Here is a 21,954-nt window from a genome sequence, read left to right on the forward strand (position 1 = left end):
AGGGCACAGCGGGGCGGCCGGGTGCGATCACAACGCACGGGCGGCGGTCCAGCCTATGGATGTGCGCTCAGGAGACCAGGATTCCGGCAGGAGGGGGCAGATGAACACTCCAAGTCCTTCAGTGGCAAACAGTGGCAGAGGAGCAGGCGGCCGGACCCGAGGGGCAGAGAGCGGCTCAGGCAGAGCGAGGCTCTCAATGGGTGAAAGGGCAGGCAAGCTCCCGAGTGACAAAGTTCTAGAAGGGGGGCGAGGGGGGCGCAGTCTTGCCTCCAGCGGGAGGAAACACACGGCTCAATCACAGCAGCCAAGGCACAGAGAACCCACTAGTCCTGGGGTTCAGGTCAGGGGGCAAGCTCAGTCAAGCCCTTGGAGAAAGTTTCAAGCACAAGTCAGCAATGTCTTTTCAATAAGTCTTCTCCTCTCCTTCCTCAGCAAGGCAAGCAGCAGGCCAGTCCTTCCAGCGTCTTCTTCTCCTTCTAGTTGGGCAGAGGTTTGTTGTGGGAAACAGGATTATGATTTACAAGGAGCAGGGCTCCTACTTTTATACAGCATTTTCTTTGTTCTCACAGGCCAAGGGGGCCTTTGCATAACTCCTTTCAGTCTCTGAGTACTTTGTTGGGTGTACCCTGGCTTCTGCTTTCAGTGTGGAGGGCAGGCACATCAGACGCTCCACAGGAGGTGGAGCCAGCATTGTGTGGACAGGGGCAGCTAGGAGTACCTTGATGACAGTGCTTCGCCCTTCCTGGGCCAGGTGTCGGCTGAGTCATCGGTCGCTCCCCAGGGGGCGGAGCCAGCATTGTGGTGGCAGAGCACAGCCCTATTCAGAGTCCTGGGGCACTCCTACCTCCCACTGAGGTATAATCCTTGCATTCACCACCTGTCATCCCCCAGCCCTGTCACTCACATAACCCAGACAGTCAGATACACATCCAAGCAGAGGCGGGCTGAAATGGTTAGGCAAGCAAATGCTAGCTTTCTAAAAGTAGCATTTGCAAACACAGGATATTAAAATAAACTTTACTAAAAGAAGTATTTTATTATTCTGAGTTCAGGCATACTAAACTTTATTTTCTACCATGTTCCCTGAGCCTGCTGGGATTATAGAGTGTAATAATTCCAGCAGCCCATCTTGGCCTAAGAGAACAGGTAGCCTTGCAATAGTGATAAACTAATTTGGCTGTAATTCACTATTAGGACATGCCACACACATCAGGCCATGTCCTACCTTACACTTACAATGCACCCTGCCCTTGGGCCTACCATAGGGGTGACTAATATGAAGCAAAGGGAAGGTTTAGAGGCTGGCAAGTGTGTGCACTTGCCCAGCCAGCATGACAGTACCAGACTGCACGCAGGTTCTGCAATAGCAGACCCTGGACACATTTTAAAAGGCTGCTTCTGTGGGTGGCGCAACCAGCGCTGCAGGCCCACTAGCAGCATTGGCATTTACAAGCCCTGGCACTCCTGGTGCACTTTACTGGGGACTGACAGTAAATCCAATGAACCAATCATGGAAATCAATCAGTTACATTTTGCACAGGAAGAGTATACGCACTTTAGCACTGGTCAGCAGTGGTAAAGTGCCCAGAGTCATTAATCCAACAAAAACAGGTCACTGAGAGTATTCGAGGAAGGCAAAAAGCTTAGGGATGACCCTGCCAAGAGGGCCAGGTCCAACACAACCCCCTTCCAGCCAAAACGCGGGGTAGACCAATCACCACTGTGATGGACTTCCCGGCTTTGGGCGATAGAACATGGACCTGGCCCGCAACAGCAGGGGCACATTCCAGTTCTACGCCAATCTGAGCCTATTTCAAATCCTCTGTCCATACTCTCAGGGTCCACCCAGATAATCCATGGGGCACCCTTCTCTTCCTCTGTAGACACCACTTGTGCAGCATCTAACCTTAACTTGCTCCCAGGTGTGTCCCAACAGACCGTCATCAAATCACAGTGCCCACTGACAGTAGTCAGGGATGAGACCCAGGCCTCATGTCTCTCAGGGCTCTCAAAACTCTGTGGCCTCAGAGAGCGGGGGGCAGTAGCCCCAGGTGCTTGGCACCCTTTGTCCACTCTCCCTCCTGTCAGGTCAGATATGTCATCCTGGCACTGACCCACCAGCCCCAGGCCTGTACCTGGTGACTGGACCAAAGACTGGGGTGGGCTCTCCCATACCCGGTCCTCCTCCTTGGGGCTCTGTACCCTCCCACCTGGAGTGGTACCCCTTCCAGAATTGTCAGGGGACCTGTGGCAGGTGACTTGCACAATTCGCCCACCAGTTCAGGGATGCTATCCTGCAACTGGGGTGCCAGGTCAGGGGGGACACCCTGTACCTGGCCCTCTATCCCAGGGTCTAAACCCTCTAGTTGCACCGGGGTCAGAGGCGAGGACTCCCTCCCTCTGCACCCCCTTCCAGACGGTTGTACCCTCCCACCTGGAGTGGCACACCAAAAGGACAGACTGGTAGCGACACTGATTACAGTGGTCCCACCCTCCAGGTCAGACAGCCTCTGAACCTGGCTTCCCAACTCAGGGACCCAACCCTGCAGTCGAACACTCACCTGGAACACCAGGACTTCCTGGGGAGCACACATGAACCCCCTGAGGGTAACACCTACTTCCTGTGTTGTGTGACAGTCTGCCTGGCGCAGATCTCCCATCCCCTGTCCATCTGACAGTGCGCGAAGATCCCCCAGGACAGAAGTGGTGTCACCATGGTCACTTCCTGGGGACGCAGCCCTTCTAGCTGGCCCCTGACCCACTGGTTCTTCCACTGGGGACTCTTTCCCCCTCTCGCCCCTCCATCTGGACCTCTGCACCCTCACAACTGGAGCGGTACTGCCAGGCACCAGAACTACTGGAGCTCTGCTTACAGAGTCTCCACGTTCTCTAGCCACTGGGGGATCCCCCTCAGAGGGTGACTCATCCGGACAGCCTAGGCTCCCCACCTGATGTTCCCTTAAAGAACCATCCAGGCTCTGAGACTGAGGTTGGGCACTACCGGGACAAAACCCATTCTCACTCCTTCCCCTTAAGGACAGGACGTGAGGCCCTACACCCCTCTCACTACTACAGGACCTAGCTGGGCTACTCTGCGCCACTTCCACCACTCTGGGCTGGAAAATACCTGAGCCACTCCCCACAGGATCACACCCCAATGCCTCTACAGACCCTCTGGAATCCACCACAAGGTCTGCCTCCAATGTGAGCTCCCTGGGGTCAGACAACTCGCTCTCAAACAGGTGTTGGCATAGCTCTGGAAAACTGGATCTTAAAATATGCTTTCCCACAATTGGATTACACAGCCCCCTAGCAGGGTTAACCAAACTATCTTTCACCTCTCCATCCAGTGCCTCACACACATACTCCACACCATTCTTCTGAGACTGGCCAGACAGTAGCGGACTGTCTCTGTCACACAACCCACACTCTTCTGGGCGGTCTTTACACTCACCCACCAAGACCTCAACCATGGGAGAAATCCCTCCCACCACTAGGACCATGAACTCCTATGCCAGCCACCCTATTCCCTTCAGGGACGCTGCGCACTACTGGAGCTACCTCATGCCCTTGAACCTCCTGGTGTAAGTTAACCCCCTCCAAGTCAGGTGCCATATCTCTAGGTGGGCGCACTGTGCTGTCCGCACTAGATACCTGAATGTTGCTGCCACCAGCTGAGCTGGACTCCACCTCCAACTCAGCAAAGCTCAAACTGCGAGCTACACAAATCTCTGGATGTTGGGCTGAAGCCCTCCTGGCTTCAAGCTCCAAATCAAGTTCTCTCATTTTCAAGTAGTGATCGCTTTGGCGTTTTTGCGCCTCCATGGCTAATCTCAGTTTCTCCATTTCCATTTGTCCCTTTAATCTCGCCATCTCCATTTCATGTGCCCTGGTTGCTGCCCTGTCTGCCAACTCCTCTGGCGACAGGCATCTGGTTGCTGCCTTTTACATCTCCCAATAAAATCTGTGGCTGCGTTATAGGTCTGCTCCCACTATGTGGTGATCAGCAATTCACTGTATGTCAACTACAAATGCAAATTCGCAAATCCTCACCGCTGCGTCCAATGTTAGAATTGGGGGTCTCTGGTTGGCGCAAGTATTCACTTGTGACAAGCAGGGACCCTCTCCTCTAAGTCAGGGCGAAGGATGACCCCTTAGAATTACCCTTGCTCACCCTCTAGGTGCGTGGCGTGAGCAGCCAAGGCTATTCTCCAGGCGTTCTGAGTTAAGCATTTGTAATAACACACACAGTAAATGTACCAATCCCTCCCACAAATGGACACCAGGCTGTAGATATATAAAAATACGGTTCCTTTATATATAAAAATATATATGTTCAGGCAAGACTTATCACAAGACCAATATAACTATTTTTGTTAGGCCACAAGATCATAGAAAAATGGCAAGTGTTCTTTTGAATTAATAGCTGCTTCCTTTTAGTCTCTTTTGCTTAAAATAGTTCTTTTTGTGGCAGTTCAGTTACTCTTTTAGAAAGGATAATGCCACAGTTCTTGTTATGCAATATTGGGGCCTCTTGCCCCGTTCCTGGAAGGTATGGCGCTCCCAAGCGCCTCTGTGGGCTTCGCAGCCCTCCTCTATGCTCCACACGGAAGAAAACCCCGGGCCCTACCAATGCTCACGCATCTAGCGGTGCGGGTTGAATGGAGACCAGAGAGGGGCCTCGAGAAACCCTGGGCCTTTTCTGGAGGTGGGGGCTGAGCTGCGAGCAGCAAGCAGGCGATAAGAGGAGCCTCGAGGAATCCCGGGCCTTTTCCGGAGGGGGGGCTCTCGGCTGCAGTGAGGAGCAGGGAGGCGATGAGAGGAGCCTCTTGGGCCAAGGCGCAGGGAAGGCCTTAGTACACAGTTACAGGCTGACGGGGAAATAAGAACGGTGCGGGCCCCGAGCCCGTTGTCGATTTCTTGGCGCACTGACCCCACGAGTCGGCAAATGTCCCTCGATGCAGGGGGACGGGTCAGGCTCTTGGTGCGCTTGGAAGCGCAGACGTACCTTGGGATCTGAAGAATGGCAGGATGCTTCCGAAGGCGGGGCGCGGCGCGGAGACCTCCAATACGGCCAGTAGAGGGGGCAAGTCCTTTGGGTATGCGGCGCGGCCTCTCCACAGGTCAGAGGGCACAGCGGGGCGGCCGGGTGGGATCTCAACGCACGGGCGGCGGTTCAGGCTATGGATTGTGCGCTCAGGAGACCAGGATTCCGGCGGGAGGGGGCAGATGAACACTCCAAGTCCTCCAGTGGCAAACAGTGGCAGAGGAGCAGGCGGCCGGACCCGAGGGGCAGAGAGCGGCTCAGGCAGAGCCAGGCTCTCAACGGGTGAAAGGGCAGGCAAGCTCCCGAGTGACACAGTACTAGGAGAGGGGCGCGCAGTCTTGCCTCCAGCGGGAGGAAACACACGGCTCAATCACAGACGAGCCAAGGCACAGAGAACCCACTAGTCCTGGGGTTCAGGTCAGGGGGCAAGCTCAGTCAAGCCCTTGGAAAAAGTTTCAAGCACAAGTCAGCAAAGTCTTTTCAATAAGTCTTCTCCTCTCCTTCCTCAGCAAGGCAAGCAGCAGGCCAGTCCTTCCAGCGTCTTCTTCTCCTTCTAGTTGGGCAGAGGTTTGTTGTGGGAAACAGGATTCTGATTTACAAGGAGCAGGGCTCCTACTTTTATACAGCATTTTCTTTGTTCTCACAGGCCAGGGAGGCCTTTGCATAACTCCTTTCAGTCTCTGAGTACTTTGTTGGGTGTACTCTGGCTTCTGCTTTCAGTGTGAGGGGCAGGCACATCAGACGCTCCACAGGAGGTAGAGCAGCATTGTGTGGACAGGGGCAGCTAGGAGTACCTTGATGACAGTGCTTCGCCCTTCCTGGGCCAGGTGTCGGCTGAGTCTTCAGTCGCTCCCCAGGGGGCAGAGCCAGCATTGTGGTGGCAGAGCACAGCCCTATTCAGAGTCCAGGGGCACTCCTACCTCCCACTAAGGTATAATCCTTGCATTCACCACCTGTCATCCCCCAGCTCTGTCACTCGCATAACCCAGACAGTCAGATACATCCAAGCAGAGGCGGGCTGAAATGGTTAGGCAAGCAAATGCTAACTTTCTAAAAGTAGCATTTGCAAACACAGGATATTAAAATAAACTTTACTAAAAGAAGTATTTTATTATTCTGAGTTCAGGCATACTAAACTTTATTTTCTACCATTTTCTACCATGTTCCCTGAGCCTTTATTTTCTACCATTTTCTACCTTGTTCCCTGAGCCTGCTGGGATTATAGAGTGTAATAATTCCAGCAGCCAATCTTGGCCTCAGAGAACAGGTAGCCTTGCAATAGTGAAAAACGAATTTGGCTGTAATTCACTATTAGGACAGGTAGCCTTGCAATAGTGAAAAACGAATTTGGCTGTAATTCACTATTCGGACATGCCACAGGCCATGTCCTACCTTACACTTACAATGCACCCTGCCCTTGGGCCTACCATAGGGGTGACTAATATGAAGCAAAGGGAAGGTTTAGAGGCTGGCAAGTCTGTGCACTTGCCCAGCCAGCATGACAGTACCAGACTGCACGCAGGTTCTGCAATGGCAGACCCTAGACACATTTTAAAAGGCCGCTTATGTGGGTGGCGCAACCAGCGCTGCAGGCCCACTAGCAGCATTGGCATTTACAAGCCCTGGCACTTCTGGTGCACTTTACTGGGGACTGACAGTAAATCCAATGAACCAATCATGGAAATCAATCACAGGTACATTTTGCACAGGAAGAGTATACGCACTTTAGCACTGGTCAGCAGTGGTAAAGTGCCCAGAGTCATTAATCCAACAAAAACAGGTCAGAGAGAGTATTGGAGGAAGGCAAAAAGTTTAGGGATTACCCTGACAAGAGGGCCAGGTCCAACAGTTTGCAACATGTATTTTCACAAAAAACATTTGTGATACCACTGTGGGACTTGACTTCTTACTTTTTTTTATGTGCTCCCCTTTTGAACTGCTGCAGAAGTTGTCTGTTGAGACTTATGATGTTGCAAATGGTCTTTTTCATCACCATAACATCAGCTAGGCATGTGAGCAAGCTGTAGGCTCTTTCAGCCCATCTTACACAAAATTCTGTCCAAATACGTTGGTGTTGAGGATCGAAGTTTCCTTTCTACCAATAGTGGTCAACTCTTTTTCATGTTGGGCAGGCTATCACCCTTCTGACCTTCTTTGTCCCACCTCACCCCTCGTTTGGACCACAGGAGAACACTGAGCTTTTATATTGATCACACCACAGAAAGACCTTATGGACGACCAGCTTTTAGTAGAATACTCCCGGGCAAAGAATGACAAGAAAATGCAAAAACAAACCAACTCCCAGTGGATTGTTCTCTGCATAAAGATCTGCTATGAACTGGCGAAGAAGCAGTCTCTGGAAGGCTTATAGGCTCATTCCACTAGAGCAGAGGCTGCTACCTCTGTGCGAATTTGCAGAATACCTGTTCTGGACAATTGTCCGGTGACTGTGGGCAACAGTTCATATGATCATAAAACACTGCTGCCCCAACAGTCTGGTCCGTCGAGAGGGCCATTTTACCTCCTCAGTCCTGCAGGATGTTTTGGGATGAGCCAGTTCACAGACCTACCAACAGGAGAGGAACTGCTATGGTATCTATTCACAAGTTGAGGAATCTGCAGTTGAAGTATCCACAGAAGAACAAGTTACTTACTTTCGGTAACAAACTGTTGAAGGCTTGTGTGGCTGTAGATGTACATGCTGGGCATACTTCTGCCATCTGATTGTTTTTCTTCGAAGAAGTGTTCTTGAGTCACAAGGTATATTGACTCCTCCTACTACTGCTGGTAATGCGCATGGTCATTGGCTCCATTGTTAGATTGTTTTCTTTCCCCTGTTGGGTTTGGACATATGTTACCGAGCTCTGAATCGATGCCATTACAGTGGTCTCTCAGTTCCTCTCCCTTCCATCGGTATTGTCTGTGTCGCGTTACCCTTTCTCGCATCAACTCAATACATGCTACTCATCTTGGTTGAGGATTGGGATGACTTTGATGCCCCAGTAGGTGCCTTGCCCTTTGGGCCCTTACCCATTTTCCCTCCACAGCAAGTATGTCTTGCCTGTAATGGAATGGATGTTTTTCCGCTACTTTCCTTTGTGTCGCACCAAATACCCCTAGGCCGATCTCCACCAAGTCTGCAACCCCGGACTCTCTCTCGAGCACGACGAGGCCTCCTGCGACGCCTGTTGTTCCTACTGCTCAAAGAAAATTCTCCAATACCATTAGGTTTTAAGGCTTGAAAAGTCACTGAGAAGGGGAGATGACACCTCAGACATCTTTAGCGCCATGGACCTCGAGGGCGAGCCCCAGCCGAACCGTTGGCCGATGAGGAAGAGGCCTCCTCACCAGAACCCATCTCAGGTTCTGACTTCTAAATAGAAGACTTGCCTCCTGCCCAGGAGGTTGAGAGTACAAATTCCCCTCCTCTGCCTCCCCGGCACCCCCCTCATTCCCGACCACCCCCCTCATTCCCGACCACCCCCCTCATTCCCGACCACCCCCTCTCCGTCCACCCCCCTCACTCCAACCACCCCCTCTAAGGAGCCAGTTGTTAAGCCTCAAAGCACACTAACAGGCTTTCGGTGCGCCACAGCCTCCTGGCCATGGTTGCCACTGAAGGCACACTGCGAACACCATGCCTAGCCTCGGCTCGGTGCCGAAGAAGATCCTGAAGCTGACACACACTGCACCAACCACTTCCTTGGCGCAGACAGCTGCTTCAAAGCACCCCTCAGAGCCAAAAGCTTCAAGATCGAAGCCTCGCTCAGCATGGATGACCCACACACTGGCATCGCAGCACTCTGTGTTGAGACCTGCTTTTTCCTCTGGCTCTGCGGACCTGTTCTCCAGCAGCTGCAGGAAGAACTTGACGTCCGTCATCCTCACACTAGACAAGGCTTCTCCAACGAGTAGCTCTCCAGCTACCTGTAAGTAGCTCACATGTGTGCAGCCTAGTCTACTAAATTAGAAGCTTGTGCATGGTTGAATTAATGTATATACAAAATTGAAAAGCATGTGTTTTAACCACAAATGTGTGTATTTTCAAATTTCATAAGCTGTGGAGGAAAAAGGTTGTATTTCCAAAATCTATTCAACGCTGAGAAAAATCAAACCGTGTTGTGTAGATTTATCACTAATATTATTAACTTGATTCCAGGAGCATTGCCCCAATGACAGTTATTTATTGCCCATGTATAGGCATTCCACCTTGACAGAGCAGTTTTACAATACTGCTTGCAACCAAATTTGCACTGAAGTGATCACTGCTGGCAATCTGACGCTATTGTAATCTTGTCTGATGAGTGTTACATTTCTAATAATAAAAGTAGCTTGGGTGGATTTTCATTGAACATAAGTAGCTCGTATTACAGAAAGATTGGAGACCCCTGCACTAGACGCTTCCTCGCCCAGCATCTTGCACTGACCAAGGATGGCTCAAAGCACAGCCTCGGCTTCAAGGAAGCACTTGACCTGTCACCACCACAAGAACAAGAGGAGACATGACAAGGCATTCAGCCCTCCTCCATTGCCTCACTCTCTACGCCCTTTCCTCCTCCCCCTCTTCCTTCTACCCGCCGCCTGCTGACCCTCTCTCCTTTCCCTCCTCAGGAGACACCACACTCTGGGTTTGGGAGCATAGTCCAGGGGAACCTTATGACCTCTGGCATCTTTATGATGTGGATCCTCTTAGGTCTCAAACCCCGACTTTTATCCTGCCTGGTCTACCCTGACTGACGACAACACCTCCTATGACAAGGTCCTCTTTCCATGAAGTTGAAATGCATACGGGTGCCATTGAGGTGAATTTTTTGTTAGAAACTTTCTTCCTCCCAGCATTCCATGCAGTATTTGTCAATGTTGAAGGGGGTGCTCAATGCTGAGGGTGGGAATGCTGATATTTTCAAGGAGCCAGTTAAAGCCCGGGTGGTCACCCCTATGGTGGACAAGCAATATAAGGCCTCCCTGTCAGACCTGGTCTACATTAAAGGCCAACTCCACCTCTGACTCTGTGGTAGTCAACACTGCCCTCAAACAGCCATGAGCACAGGGCATCGGCGGCACACCGCTGCCGGATAAGAAAAGTAAAAAGATTGATGCACCTTGGAAACGCTTCACTGCTCAATCCACCAACCACTAGTGCATTGCTAATTCAATCAATTACTTTCCAGGTATGGCAGGGCTCACTGAGATGAAATTGAGTAGCTCCCCGAGCACCTCCCAGATGAGTACTGCAGAAGGGGCCAAGAGTTAGTCTCTGAAGGCAAACTCATCACAAATGCCACCATACACTGTGGCCTTGATGCTGCAGACACTGCGGCTCGTGTCATTAATTCCAGTACCATCATCCAAAGGCACTCCTGGCTCCATGGCTCAAGCTTCAAACCAGACATTCAACAGAATTTCCTCAACCTGCTGTTTGAGGAGCACTTTTCGGGCCGCAGGTTGATCAGATACTGCAGAAGATCAAGAAGGACACAAAAGCGCCAAAGCCGTAGGTGCCCCCTAAATGACCTCGCTCTCCCTTGTGGGTCCTTTTGGCAGTCTGCCTACCAAAACCACTTCCCCAGATGCCTCCACAAAGGGTTATTTTCGTGGTTCCTGCAGAGGCAACAACTCAAAGGAAGTGGTAAGGGTGATGTGATAGTGAAAGCAGATGAGGATCAACTGAGTAGTGTTTCAGCACATATTTATCAGGCAGCAGTTCGGGTATCAATGGTTTAACCAACGGTCTAAGCTGGTGGTGTTGTCAGGCTCGGATAGTCAGGGCTGTCTTGGCCTTGGTCTTGCTTTTCACTGTCACTCTAAGTTCTTCTCCTAAGTGTCCAGGGCCGTACAGTGACACCATCTCACTCAAAAGGAAACCCATACAAAAACAAGGGAGCAGCTCAGTTCTCACTACAAGTCACCAGACACTATTGCTATCACTATCACAAGCAGTGTTTCTTCCCCTCTATGTGCGCTTAAGGAATGCTATTCACCATAATGCAATCACAAGCCCATTTGTGCTTATTAGGCGGCCCACGAGCCCCACCACCACCACCACCGAAACAAATTAGCAGCCCCCAGCACTTGACTCTGGCTACGATTCATCTCCAGGGTCCGTGGTGTTGGGACCCAGGGCGTCAATGTCACTTCTCTGGCTCCCAGGCGTACTAGTGAAGCACTGGCGATCCGGATCACCTGGAATCCCCCCTTTTTTAATTTCAGGTTGGAAGTCGACTGCTTCCCCCAGTTCATCACATCCTGCGGCGTCCTGTGCTTGGTTAGCGAAGCAGACTGCCTCGCAATCTCTCCACATCTCTGCTTCTTCTCTGGTGCTTCTTCCTTCCCCGAAGCTGATCGCTGCTACTCCATGCCTTGTGGTTTCCTCTTGCTCTCGTCATTCATCTGTAGCTGGCACTCCTGGTCCATACATGTCTTTCCTTCCCCGCTGCTCCTCTAACCCCATGCCATTCCCCCGACTCTCCTTTTGAACACCAGGCAGGCGTGGCCCCTCTATCTTCCCTGCCCCCAGAAGCACTGGAGCGCGGTGGGCCTTGCTTTTCTGGCCCATCTTGTCGGCCCTAATGGATTCCATGCTGGGAACCTGTCCCTTCTTACAGATGGTTCACCCAATGGGAGCTGCCCCTGGCAACCAGTGACATGCCCCTCCTTTATCCTGACTGGTCCCTCAGGCCTATCCTGGTCCTCAGGCCTCTCAACGATACACCCTCAGAACATTTCCACATGGTCACTCTACAGGATCTCATACCTCAACTACAACAAGGTGGCTTTGACTACCCTGGATCTCAAAGATTCCTAATTCTACATCCCAATTCACCGAGCTCACTGGTGCTACCTCTGGTTTGTGGTAAGTGGCAAACCTTATCAGTTAAAGCGGTTGCCATTCGGGGTCACAACCAACCCCAGAGTGTTTACTGGATGTTTAGCTGTGGTAGCCGCACACCTGTGGAGCAAGGGCATTTATGTGTTCCCTTACCTGGCTGACTGGCTGATCAAGACCGCACCTCACCAGCAGTGCCTTGCACACATGCAGGCTACTATAAACCTCTTACATGATCTGGGGTTTGCTATCAACACCACCAGGTTCATTTTAAACCCCTCCAAATTAAGCCCTATCTAGGGAAGGTCCTGAACTCTGTGGTGGGCAGGGCCTAGCCCAGTCCCGTAAGGGTGCAGACCTTCCAAGTGTTGCTCCCTCTTTTTCAGCCAGATCACCAAGTTACAGTCAGAACAGTCATGTGCCTCCTTAGAAACATGGCTTCCTGCATTGCTATAGTCCCCCACCTAAGGTTACACATGTGGCATTGCAAGAGTGCTTAGCGCAACCGTGGTCTCAAGCATAGGGCTTCTGAGAAACTCTAGTGTTGATTGGGAACCGCACTTCTTGCTCTCTGCCATGGTGGAACACCAACAACCTGTTGTAAGAATTACCCTTTCTCTACCCTATTCCGTAGATCACCATCACAATAGACACTTTCCTTGCTGGGTGGGGTTGCACATTTTGGGAACTCACTGTCCAAGGTCAGTGGGCATCCCAGGACCAGGATTTCCACATCAATTACCTAGAGCTGTTGACCGTTCAGCTAGCACTGAAAGACTTCCATGGTCACATTGTGAACAAGGTGGTCCTCGTCTGCACAGACAACTTGACCGCCATGTACTATGTAAAGAAACAAGGCGGCTCATACTCTCTTCATCTGTCATCGTTAACCCAGAGCATTTGGCGGCTGGGCTCTGCACCATAGAGTCCATCTGCTGGCTGAGTACCTCCCTGCATTGGACAACAACTTTGCAGATCTCCTCAGCAACATGCTATAACAAATCCACCCATAAGCCCCCCTTCAGTACTTTTGGCTGTGTGGATTTCTCAACATAAACCTTTCTGCCACTGCTGAAAAAGCAAATTGCCCTAGCTTTGCCTCCATGCACCCACACCCACGGTGCATAGGCAATGTACTATGGATGAACTAGTCAGTGATATTTGCCTATGTTTTTCCGCCTCTCCTACTTCGTACATTAGTCGTTTGGAAGCTTTGGCAGACATCTCTTACCCTCTTGGTGGTGTTGCACGAGATGCTCCCCAGCAGGCCAGACCTTCTCACGCTGTCATGTAGAAAGGAGACACGTCTTGCGATTTAACTCCTGTGGTCTTAGATTTTGGTTATCGGAACCTTCCACCTGAATGCATGGACATTCTTAAGGAAGTACGCAAGCCCACTGCCCGTGACTACTGTGTGTCTAAGTGGAAACTATTCATCTACTACTCCCTATCAGAACACTTTGAACATTTGGCAACAAAGGTCCAAGACCTTGTCTGCTAGCTTTTAAACTTGCAGACTTGTGGCCTGTTCTCCACTTCTATTCAGTTCCACTCCGCTGCAGTGGCTACCTACCTTCAGAATAGAGATCATATATCCCTTTTCAGGATCCCTGTTATCAAAGCAAAGTTCTGAAAAAAGTCATTGTTCCACTAGTCTCCCCGTCCCCTGTATGGATTCTAAACATTGTTCTCACAAGACTTATGATTCCACCTGCGTGCCTCTCCGTTATTGCCTCCTTCAATTTCTCTCCTTGAAGGTGGCCTCCTTGGTCGCTGTCACCTCTCTGACATGTCAGGGAGCTCCAGGCTTTAACCTTGAAAGAACCTTTCTTTCAGATTCATCGCGCTAGGTTTGGCCTCCGTACTAATCCTAAGATCCTTCCTAAGGTGGTTTCTCCTTTCCACCTTAACCAATACATAGAGCTACCAGTGTTCTTTCCCAAACCTGATTCAGTTGCAGAACATGTTCTCCATACTCTAGCTATTAAGCAAGCCCTTCTGTACTATGTGGATAGAGCGAAACCCTTTCGTAAGACTCAACAGCTCTTTGTTGCTTTCTCAAAGCTGCTGAAGGGGCAGGCTCTTTCAAAATCAGGCGGAGCCAGATGGATAGTTATCTGCATTCAAACATGGCACGCACAAGCCAAGAGACCTTTGCCTATCCCTCCCAGAGTCCTTCAACCTGTAAAAAAGGGGCCTCTATAGCCTTTTAGGAAACATTCATATAGCTGACATCTGCAGAGCAGCTACCTAGTCCACTCCACACACTTTCACTAAACACTGTTGTGTTGATGCACTGGCACACCAGCCAGCTAATGTTGGCCAGAATGTACTTTGTACACTTTTTCAATCTGCTGCAGCATCTTCAGTCTTACCACTTTTTAGGGGAGGACTGCTTTACAGGCTATGCACATCATGTGTATCTACATCTACTCATGCCTTAAACGGAGCACATTACTTAGCCTGTAAGCATTTGTGTGTGTCAAGTAGTGCTGTTGTTTCACATGCACCCACCCTCTTCCGTGGAAGCCTTTCATTGTTGCAGACGTCCTATATCCTTGACTTTTTTCTGCCTGGTCAGCTCTCTTTTCTGTATCGCTACAATCCATTTATTATCATCACCCGCCGTGGGGAAACCAATCTAACAGTTGAGCCGATGCCCGTGCGCATTACTAGCAGTAGTAGAAGTCACTATAACTTGTGACTCGAGAACACTTCTTAGTAGAAAAACAACTTGCACGGATTCAGGCTCAACACTAGATGTCATGGGTATGCACAGCACAAGAATCTACTGAACTACATGCCACTAACAAATGCTTACAGGGGTACAAATATTTTCCTTCTGGTGGATACTCTGTCTAATCACAGATTTGCACAATGATTATGGCGGTCTACCCAACGGCTCTGTGTTTGAGGATGCTGACCGCCTAGGAAAGTAACAGATGTAAATGCACATGGGTGGTGCTTACATGATACCCCATTCGTCTTTTTCCGTAGACAAAGGATATCAGCTCGGAGGCTCACGATGACACCTGTTGGTATGCAGTAGTACTAGGTTTGAGTTTTTGGGTCTAGTCTGAAACCTGGGGAATATTCTAAAGGTGAGAAATCTGCAGTTAGATAAAGTATCAAAAAGAAAAATCATAACTGAAGGTAAGTAATTTGTTCTTCAGCAGACACTCTGTTGTAATCTGTTAGCGGAGGGAAATCAGGCACTTCTCACCTTTCTCTGTTTGGTGATATGTCCCTCTGTGTTGGGATGTTAGAGGGGTCAAAAATGCGAATTAAGGATTTTCATCTGCAGTAATTTCCGCCCTAATAGCCTCGCACCTTTTACTAACATGTAGCTCAGTTTCTGCCCATTGTTGTATTTTTGGTACGATTTTCATATTAAGAAGAGAGGGGGAATTATTATAGGGACATGGGGGCTCAAGCATCGCACAACTTCCAGGTGTTAGTTACATTAAGTCAGAGTTTCCATGGCTGCAACATTCACAGTACTTCATGTTAGACTGAAGTTTATGCTCCAAGGAATACCTGTGTTGTTAGGTGTGAGTACATTTTCCATGTATTTATTGTAGTTCTTTTGACATGTTCAATAACATATTGCAATTTATGTATGTGGGTGTCTGAATGTGTTTTCTTCATAGTAAATCTGTTTTTCTGCTCCTTCCTGCAGCAGCGTTGTTCAAACCCTGTCCTCCTCTGCCTGCTGGAATGGAAGCTTCCTAGAGAAGAAGTAAGTGGAGACTTGCATTGCCCCTGACCCATCACCTTTAAGCCCCATTCAGCTCTGTGGACAGGACAAAAGACAGTGCCTTGCCCAATGTCACTTTTATTTCTTGTCGATTTTGCATATCTATGTCTTTGACTAGATGTATGAAGTTGTGTTTCACCGTCCCTTTAAAGACTTTTACAGTATACCCTCGTAACCATCGGCTTTATTTATGATAGGACTAGTTGAACTGGTGCCGCTTGGGCCTCCATCTGTCCCAATGCCCACACTGGACCAGTACAAAGAAACATCATTGACCAAGCACACTTATAGCCGTACCCTCTAGAAAGTGGAAAGGTGACTCCACACAAGCTTGGCCATTAAAAGGCGGCTACTGTTTTTAATGTGGAACAATCCTATTTTAAAGGAGTCATGAATATAGTATAACATAAGTTTGAACCGGGGGTGGTGGTGGTGGTGGTATGTGAGCTCATATCATGGTTGATTGGGTTAATTGAAGCAAAAGAGGGTGCCACAATCAGTCCAGCCCCTTAGTGTTAGCATATTATCAGCCTTCTGTTATTGCTTTTTAACTGCCCACTGCCTAATGTACCAGCTATACAAATAGCTCATGTCACTCCTGAATCTGAGAGCAGCTACCACCAACCAGAAAGCTCTTGGTATCACCAATGTGAAAAGTTGGCACTACCACAGCCCTATCCACTTGTCAGAGTACTGAATAGCTGGGTAGCCACCATCAATTTGAAATAACTCCTCTTTGGTTCCCTACTCACATTTTCTCTGGCTCAGTCGCTGATTCGGAAGTTCCTGATTAACACACATCAAATATACATGTTGTTAAGATCTACATGATTACCTCGTAAAACTAGCTGTAAAAACACTCCTTGTGAGGTGATAAGCTCACTGTGACAACGAACATATCTAGGGTACCTGAACTACTGCTTAATATGTTAGTGAATAGAACTTGTTCACCTGGCTTCTCTTCACCAAAGGGTTGAAACTGTGGTGGTAGAGTGCATGCATATATGCCAAGGGCAGCCTTTCAGATCCATGGTGTGCTGCATGTACTCTCACACAGTTTCCATCCTCAGTTTATGCGAAGGGGCCTTGTGACTAATAATACTGCCGTTTTATTGTCTAAACATCCTTGTCTGTCACGTTACTATGCTATGTATTTGATTCAAGCTCCTCACTTTTTATTTTTCTCTTTAAGGAATGACGAGCATTTTAAGACCAGTCCAAAAATCCCCGGTATCAGCTTGAATTCTATCAGAGTCCTGTTTGAAAAACTCATGAGCTCCCACCATTCCAGACTACTAGAACAGGTGATGATTGATTGTTTTGTATAGCACTAATATGTCCTCACACAGTGCCGCAGAGCCCTCCGAAACACACTAGTATAGCAGATATTAAGAAACCTATATTACAATTCAGACAGTTGCAGAAAGCTGATTACGCTTTGTCCTTCCTCTGCTATCGATCTGATGGTGGACATGATGGGAGCAAGGGTGTGTGAACTCAGATATGCTGACCTTACCCTGATTTACCAAGATTAATAGGAAGTGATTTCAGAAAGCACCAGTTTGCCACCACTCCTAGAGCCTCTACTTAGCTAGCGCCAGCATTACATCTCCTATGCAAGCCATGAATAACCTTCGTTGGGTATCCTTTTTTGGCTCATAGAGATCATTTTGTTACTTGCAATAAGTGTTTTGGCTACTGCTACAAGATAGTCCAGGCCGAAATGAGCTAATGTTTCGAGCCATCCTCTTCATGATTTCCAATGCAGATGCCAACCTGCCTGAAGCACAGCTGGCTAGGATTGACTTTCCAACATCCTAAGTGCTGTAGACTTCCTTAGAGGCCAGAACTTGTGTACGCCATGCAAGCTTCACAGCCGGGTACAGTTGGTATAACTCGAAAGGGTCCTGTGCCCCTTCCCCTTCCCGTATATTCTCTTCATACATGGGCAGAAATTAACATTTCAAAAAGAATGGCCATAAACCATTAGACAAGACTGAAAACAGCAAGGAAGGGAAATGTTTGATTATGATTATTTGGTTTATTAAACATTCGAATCTACAGCCTCTTCAGCCTCGATCTCATCATGATCTGAAGGTAGGGTTCAACGATGTACCTCACAGTCGAAAGCATTTTGCAGTCTGCTAGTGCATCGAAGCATGGTTTGTTTGCCAAATTTGGTGTGCTTTCCCTCCCTTTAACATGGCTCTTCACATTTTATAACAGTTGCTTTATTCTGAAAAGGAACCTATTTTAAAAAGAGACTTTAAACCTTGTTAGAGGTGGGGGTCGGCTGAGGATTAAGTAAATGTGGTTCTTAAATGTGCTTTGTGCCTGGAGATTGGAAGGGGGCTGGCATGCCTCTATTTGTAGATTTCTGTCTAGTATGTTGGATCATTTAGTGATAACATTTGATATTTTTGGAATGGCTACTGCATTTGCATAATAGTTCACAGAATATTGTACATGGGAGTGAACTTCAAATCTATTGTTATTCTTTTAGCCACTCATCTTACTTATTTAAATTTGTATGCTGCACTGCCTGCCAGTGAGGCTTGATATTTACTTAAATTGACCTTTCTTGCACCACAAAGGACCATAACCTAATTGGATAAATAGAATGATGCTCAAGTGATATTTGAGAAGGGGCAGAGGTGTGTGTATAAACAGTGAGATTGTGTGTTCAGATTAGACCTTTCCTGTTTGAAGTCTCTGTTAATGTAATGATGCTAAATAACACGTGTTGCCTCAAATGTCAAAAGAATTCACTTAATCTTGCATTCTCTCTCTGTCTCCGATCAAAGCCTGGGATCACCCAGCAGCCTTATGGTCTGTTTACTTTGAGTTGAGAATGAAAAGTTGGAACACTTCATATTTTCAGCAGTCGGACTACGATAAAGGGAAGGCGTGGCATTTTCCAGCTCTTCTAGGCACAACACTTTTTCGAGGGCAGAAACCTCTAAATTGCTAAACGTTCACCTGGGGTTTATCCGATTCCAAGTGGTGGGTTTCTGCATTCTTTTATAGAGTTATGGACTTTATCCTGAAATTATGAGGTGCTTTAGCCGAGATAGCAATGGTTACAAGAGTGTACCCAGGTGTTTAAAAAATCTTTTAACCATTACTCGACTGAACAATCATTCGCAATGACATTAGGTCTGGCTTTAACAAGCTCGCTCTATCACTGGTATCTCACTCACCATACAATTCACAATGGAAGAGTCTTTTGCCTCTGATGTGCTGGATAATGGAGCAAAAAGCAGGATATTGAGTGTCTACCTGATCTGGTGCAATGAAACATAGGCACAAGCTAGAGTGCATGAGAAGAGTTATGAAGCATGTGAAAGGGCACATAGGGCTGAAGCTGTGAGTGAAGATACTTAGAACAGGTGCCAGCAAGTGCATTTTGCACCACCCTCCATGTGAGTTATAAGAGAACTGTTTAGTCACTGTTAACCAGTGAAGGATGTCCAACTGAAATTTAACAGAAGCGCACAAGTGTAAAATAATTAACAGACATAGTAGCTGTACTTTGCACAATTTGACGGCAACAGATAAGATGTGTAGGTAAGCCAAGGAAATCTGCATTCCTATAATCAAAGCATTGTGATAGAGCTGCCTTGATCACCAACTTTCTACCTTAAGGTCAGCGACATGGATAAATGTTTAAGTTCTTCAAAAGAGAGTTATATGTAACAGCAGGTATATTGACATATGGTTAAGATCAGTATTAATAGGGACACAATCCGTTTTGGTCCTAGTAGCATGGGCTGGGCCAAAATTCAGTGACTACCAAACTGAGCTGAACATGTAAGGATGATTTCTTATAACTTGTACCTCTTTTATCTGCATTCAACTTCAAAAAGTTATTAGTTATCAAACGTGTGGTTGAAACAAGGTATTTCTCAAGTTTAAGGGTTAAGTCCAAGTTCCCACCACTTTGTTGTATAAAGAATTGAATATCAATATCAACAGAGTTGAAAAACAAGTAAAGCCAAAAAAATTATTAAAATAGCTAAAATGGTAACTAAACTTTAAAGAACTCCACAAAGGGCACACAAAGTCTAAATAAAACAATGACTAGTGTGTTTATGTCTAAGAAAGAAAATGTACTTCAATTCACACACAATTAAATACTAAACATAACATTACAGATGTACACAATGAAGACAAGACCTTTCTAGCACCACCTGAAATAGAGAACTGTGTCAGAAGGATCTATTTAGTTAAAATAATTTATAGCTCCTCCTTATAGTGATTGCCAAACGTTCCGAAAAGAAAATATTTCCTATTGTAGTTATTAAAAAGTTCTCTATGTAAAGCCCTTTCCTCGTGCATTTGTCAGACTTCACAATGTAAAACCTGATCCAGGATTAATGAGGCAGAGCAGTTCAACTGTGTTGTATTGTGTGCGAGTAATCCAGAAGTAAGCACACAACAAATCAATGTCTAACCATTGCTTTTTCTTTTCAAGTAAAAAGTATGTTAAAGTACACCAACTTAGTACTGTACTTGATATAAAAGTCCTTTCTTTTGTATCTGAAACTGTGTTCACAATATAGCAATACTTCCTATTGTGTTCTCCTACCGCACACAGCTTTTCTCCTACAGCTTTTCCTGTTATATTTGTCAGAGTTCACATTTTAAATTCCCTCTCAAAACCCATTTCTATTGTATTTTGAAAAATCTGGTTTGGGATCGCTTAGGGCAGTAGATAGTTACTGGGCCACAATTCTCTCAGTGGGGTTTTTCTTCTTTGGTGTCCTAGAGCCTCAGTACCTATGTCCTTTAAACTGGGATCCTAATACCCCTTTTAGTACTCTAATCTCAGGATAACGAGGAGAAACAGCAGTGCAAGTCTTACTTAGGGGGGGGTGATGCGAACTAGAAACTGAAACCTGCAGAGCACATAAATAACGATAAACCGGTGTCCGGGTAACGCCCCCTTAAAGAAAAAGTTAAAAATAAATATGTGGGGCATCCTCAATAGGAAATCCTGTTGGAATCCACACAAGCTACACAACCCTGGACTTCCATGTGCCTCTAGTTCTTACAAATGTTTAGAGTTTAAAAAAGAAAATGTATTAAGGTTTTACACGTATTTAAAGAACAACTTCAGATATGGCTTCAAACATAGTACTGCATTATTATGCAGTCAATGTGATATCTTCATGTGAAGCGACATAGCCGTTGGCACTGGAATGTCCTTGAGTAATAATGGAAAATGAGTGTCATTGATAAACACACAAACAACGAATCATAACATGAAATCCAAACAAACAAACCCATGCCAAAATACTGCAGATAATCCACCAAACTAGCCTATATTCTCCAAACAAACATTTCCTACCTTCACATGGTTCCCTTTTTTTGCCTTCCTGTCTTGTGTGATAGGCCTACTTATTGTGTCAGGGGGAGGTTCAGAAAACAATATAGTGGGACATTTACTATTATCAATTGAATTTCTGTACATTTCTGTCTTCCAAATATAAGTCATTGTGCCCAAAAGAAGACATTTTGTAAAACACCCTCACCGTCACCTGATATTGTGTTTAATAACAAATTCACAGTGGTGCAAATAACCCTGAATCCTTTACTCACATTCTTGGTTACATTTAAAGAAAAGCTTACCTTTCATTCATAACAATTTTATTATATTAGAGTCTGGAATCTGGAGTTGATTCATGGTCAAAGCATAAAGAAAAATCATTATAGGATGCAAGTCAGTTGATGGCTCTGTGTATCATGTGTTTTTAAATAACCAGCAAACACTATATACCTTTGTGACCAAAAGTGTCTGATGGACACAACTGTGTAGTACTTTTGTTGATCATCCTTCAGCACAAAAACATACAAATAAAAACACTGTTACTGCTTTCCTTGGAAAGGCCATGCCTGATCTACATTACCGACCCATAGCTGAATTCAGAATGTTATCTTGTTCTCAGAAATGTATTGCTCTCTATGTTCAACTATGTGGTTTACATTACTTTCCCCCACTATTTGAAATAAATGGGAAAATATTGACTTTACTTGGAAATTTGCAAAAACATGTGAAAAACCTTCTCCTCTGTGGAAACTGGGAAAATGTCAAAAATTGCATAGCAACCCTTTTGTTGGTGTAAATTTTAGAAAATAACCCCACACTTTTCCAGCAATTTTCCCTAATTTAAAAAAAAACAAAAACCGATATTTTGCCACATTTTGACTATTTTCTCATGTCCTTCTGACAAAATTCTCTCGGGTCCCATTAAAAGAGTTAATTAGTATATTTGGGAAATGTACACATATAGCAGACTCGAAATAAGATTATGCTACATTTAT

The 21,954-nt window shown here is 46.9% G+C and overlaps 1 protein-coding gene across 2 annotated transcripts in view; it reads left to right on the forward strand.

The window, feature by feature from the left end:
• Positions 1–21,954, forward strand: part of HERC3 (HECT and RLD domain containing E3 ubiquitin protein ligase 3) — a 604,132-nt gene that overhangs the window by 351,539 nt on the left and 230,639 nt on the right. For both annotated transcript variants that reach the window (XM_078676105.1, XM_078676106.1), the window contains exons 12-13: positions 15,553–15,612; positions 16,823–16,934. In XM_078676105.1, the coding sequence (XP_078532231.1) occupies positions 15,553–15,612; positions 16,823–16,934 (172 nt within the window). The remainder of the gene's footprint in view (positions 1–15,552; positions 15,613–16,822; positions 16,935–21,954) is intronic.

Source organism: Lissotriton helveticus, chromosome 2_1, assembly GCF_964261635.1.
Source record: "Lissotriton helveticus chromosome 2_1, aLisHel1.1, whole genome shotgun sequence".
In the NCBI taxonomy this organism is placed as follows: domain Eukaryota; kingdom Metazoa; phylum Chordata; class Amphibia; order Caudata; family Salamandridae; genus Lissotriton; species Lissotriton helveticus.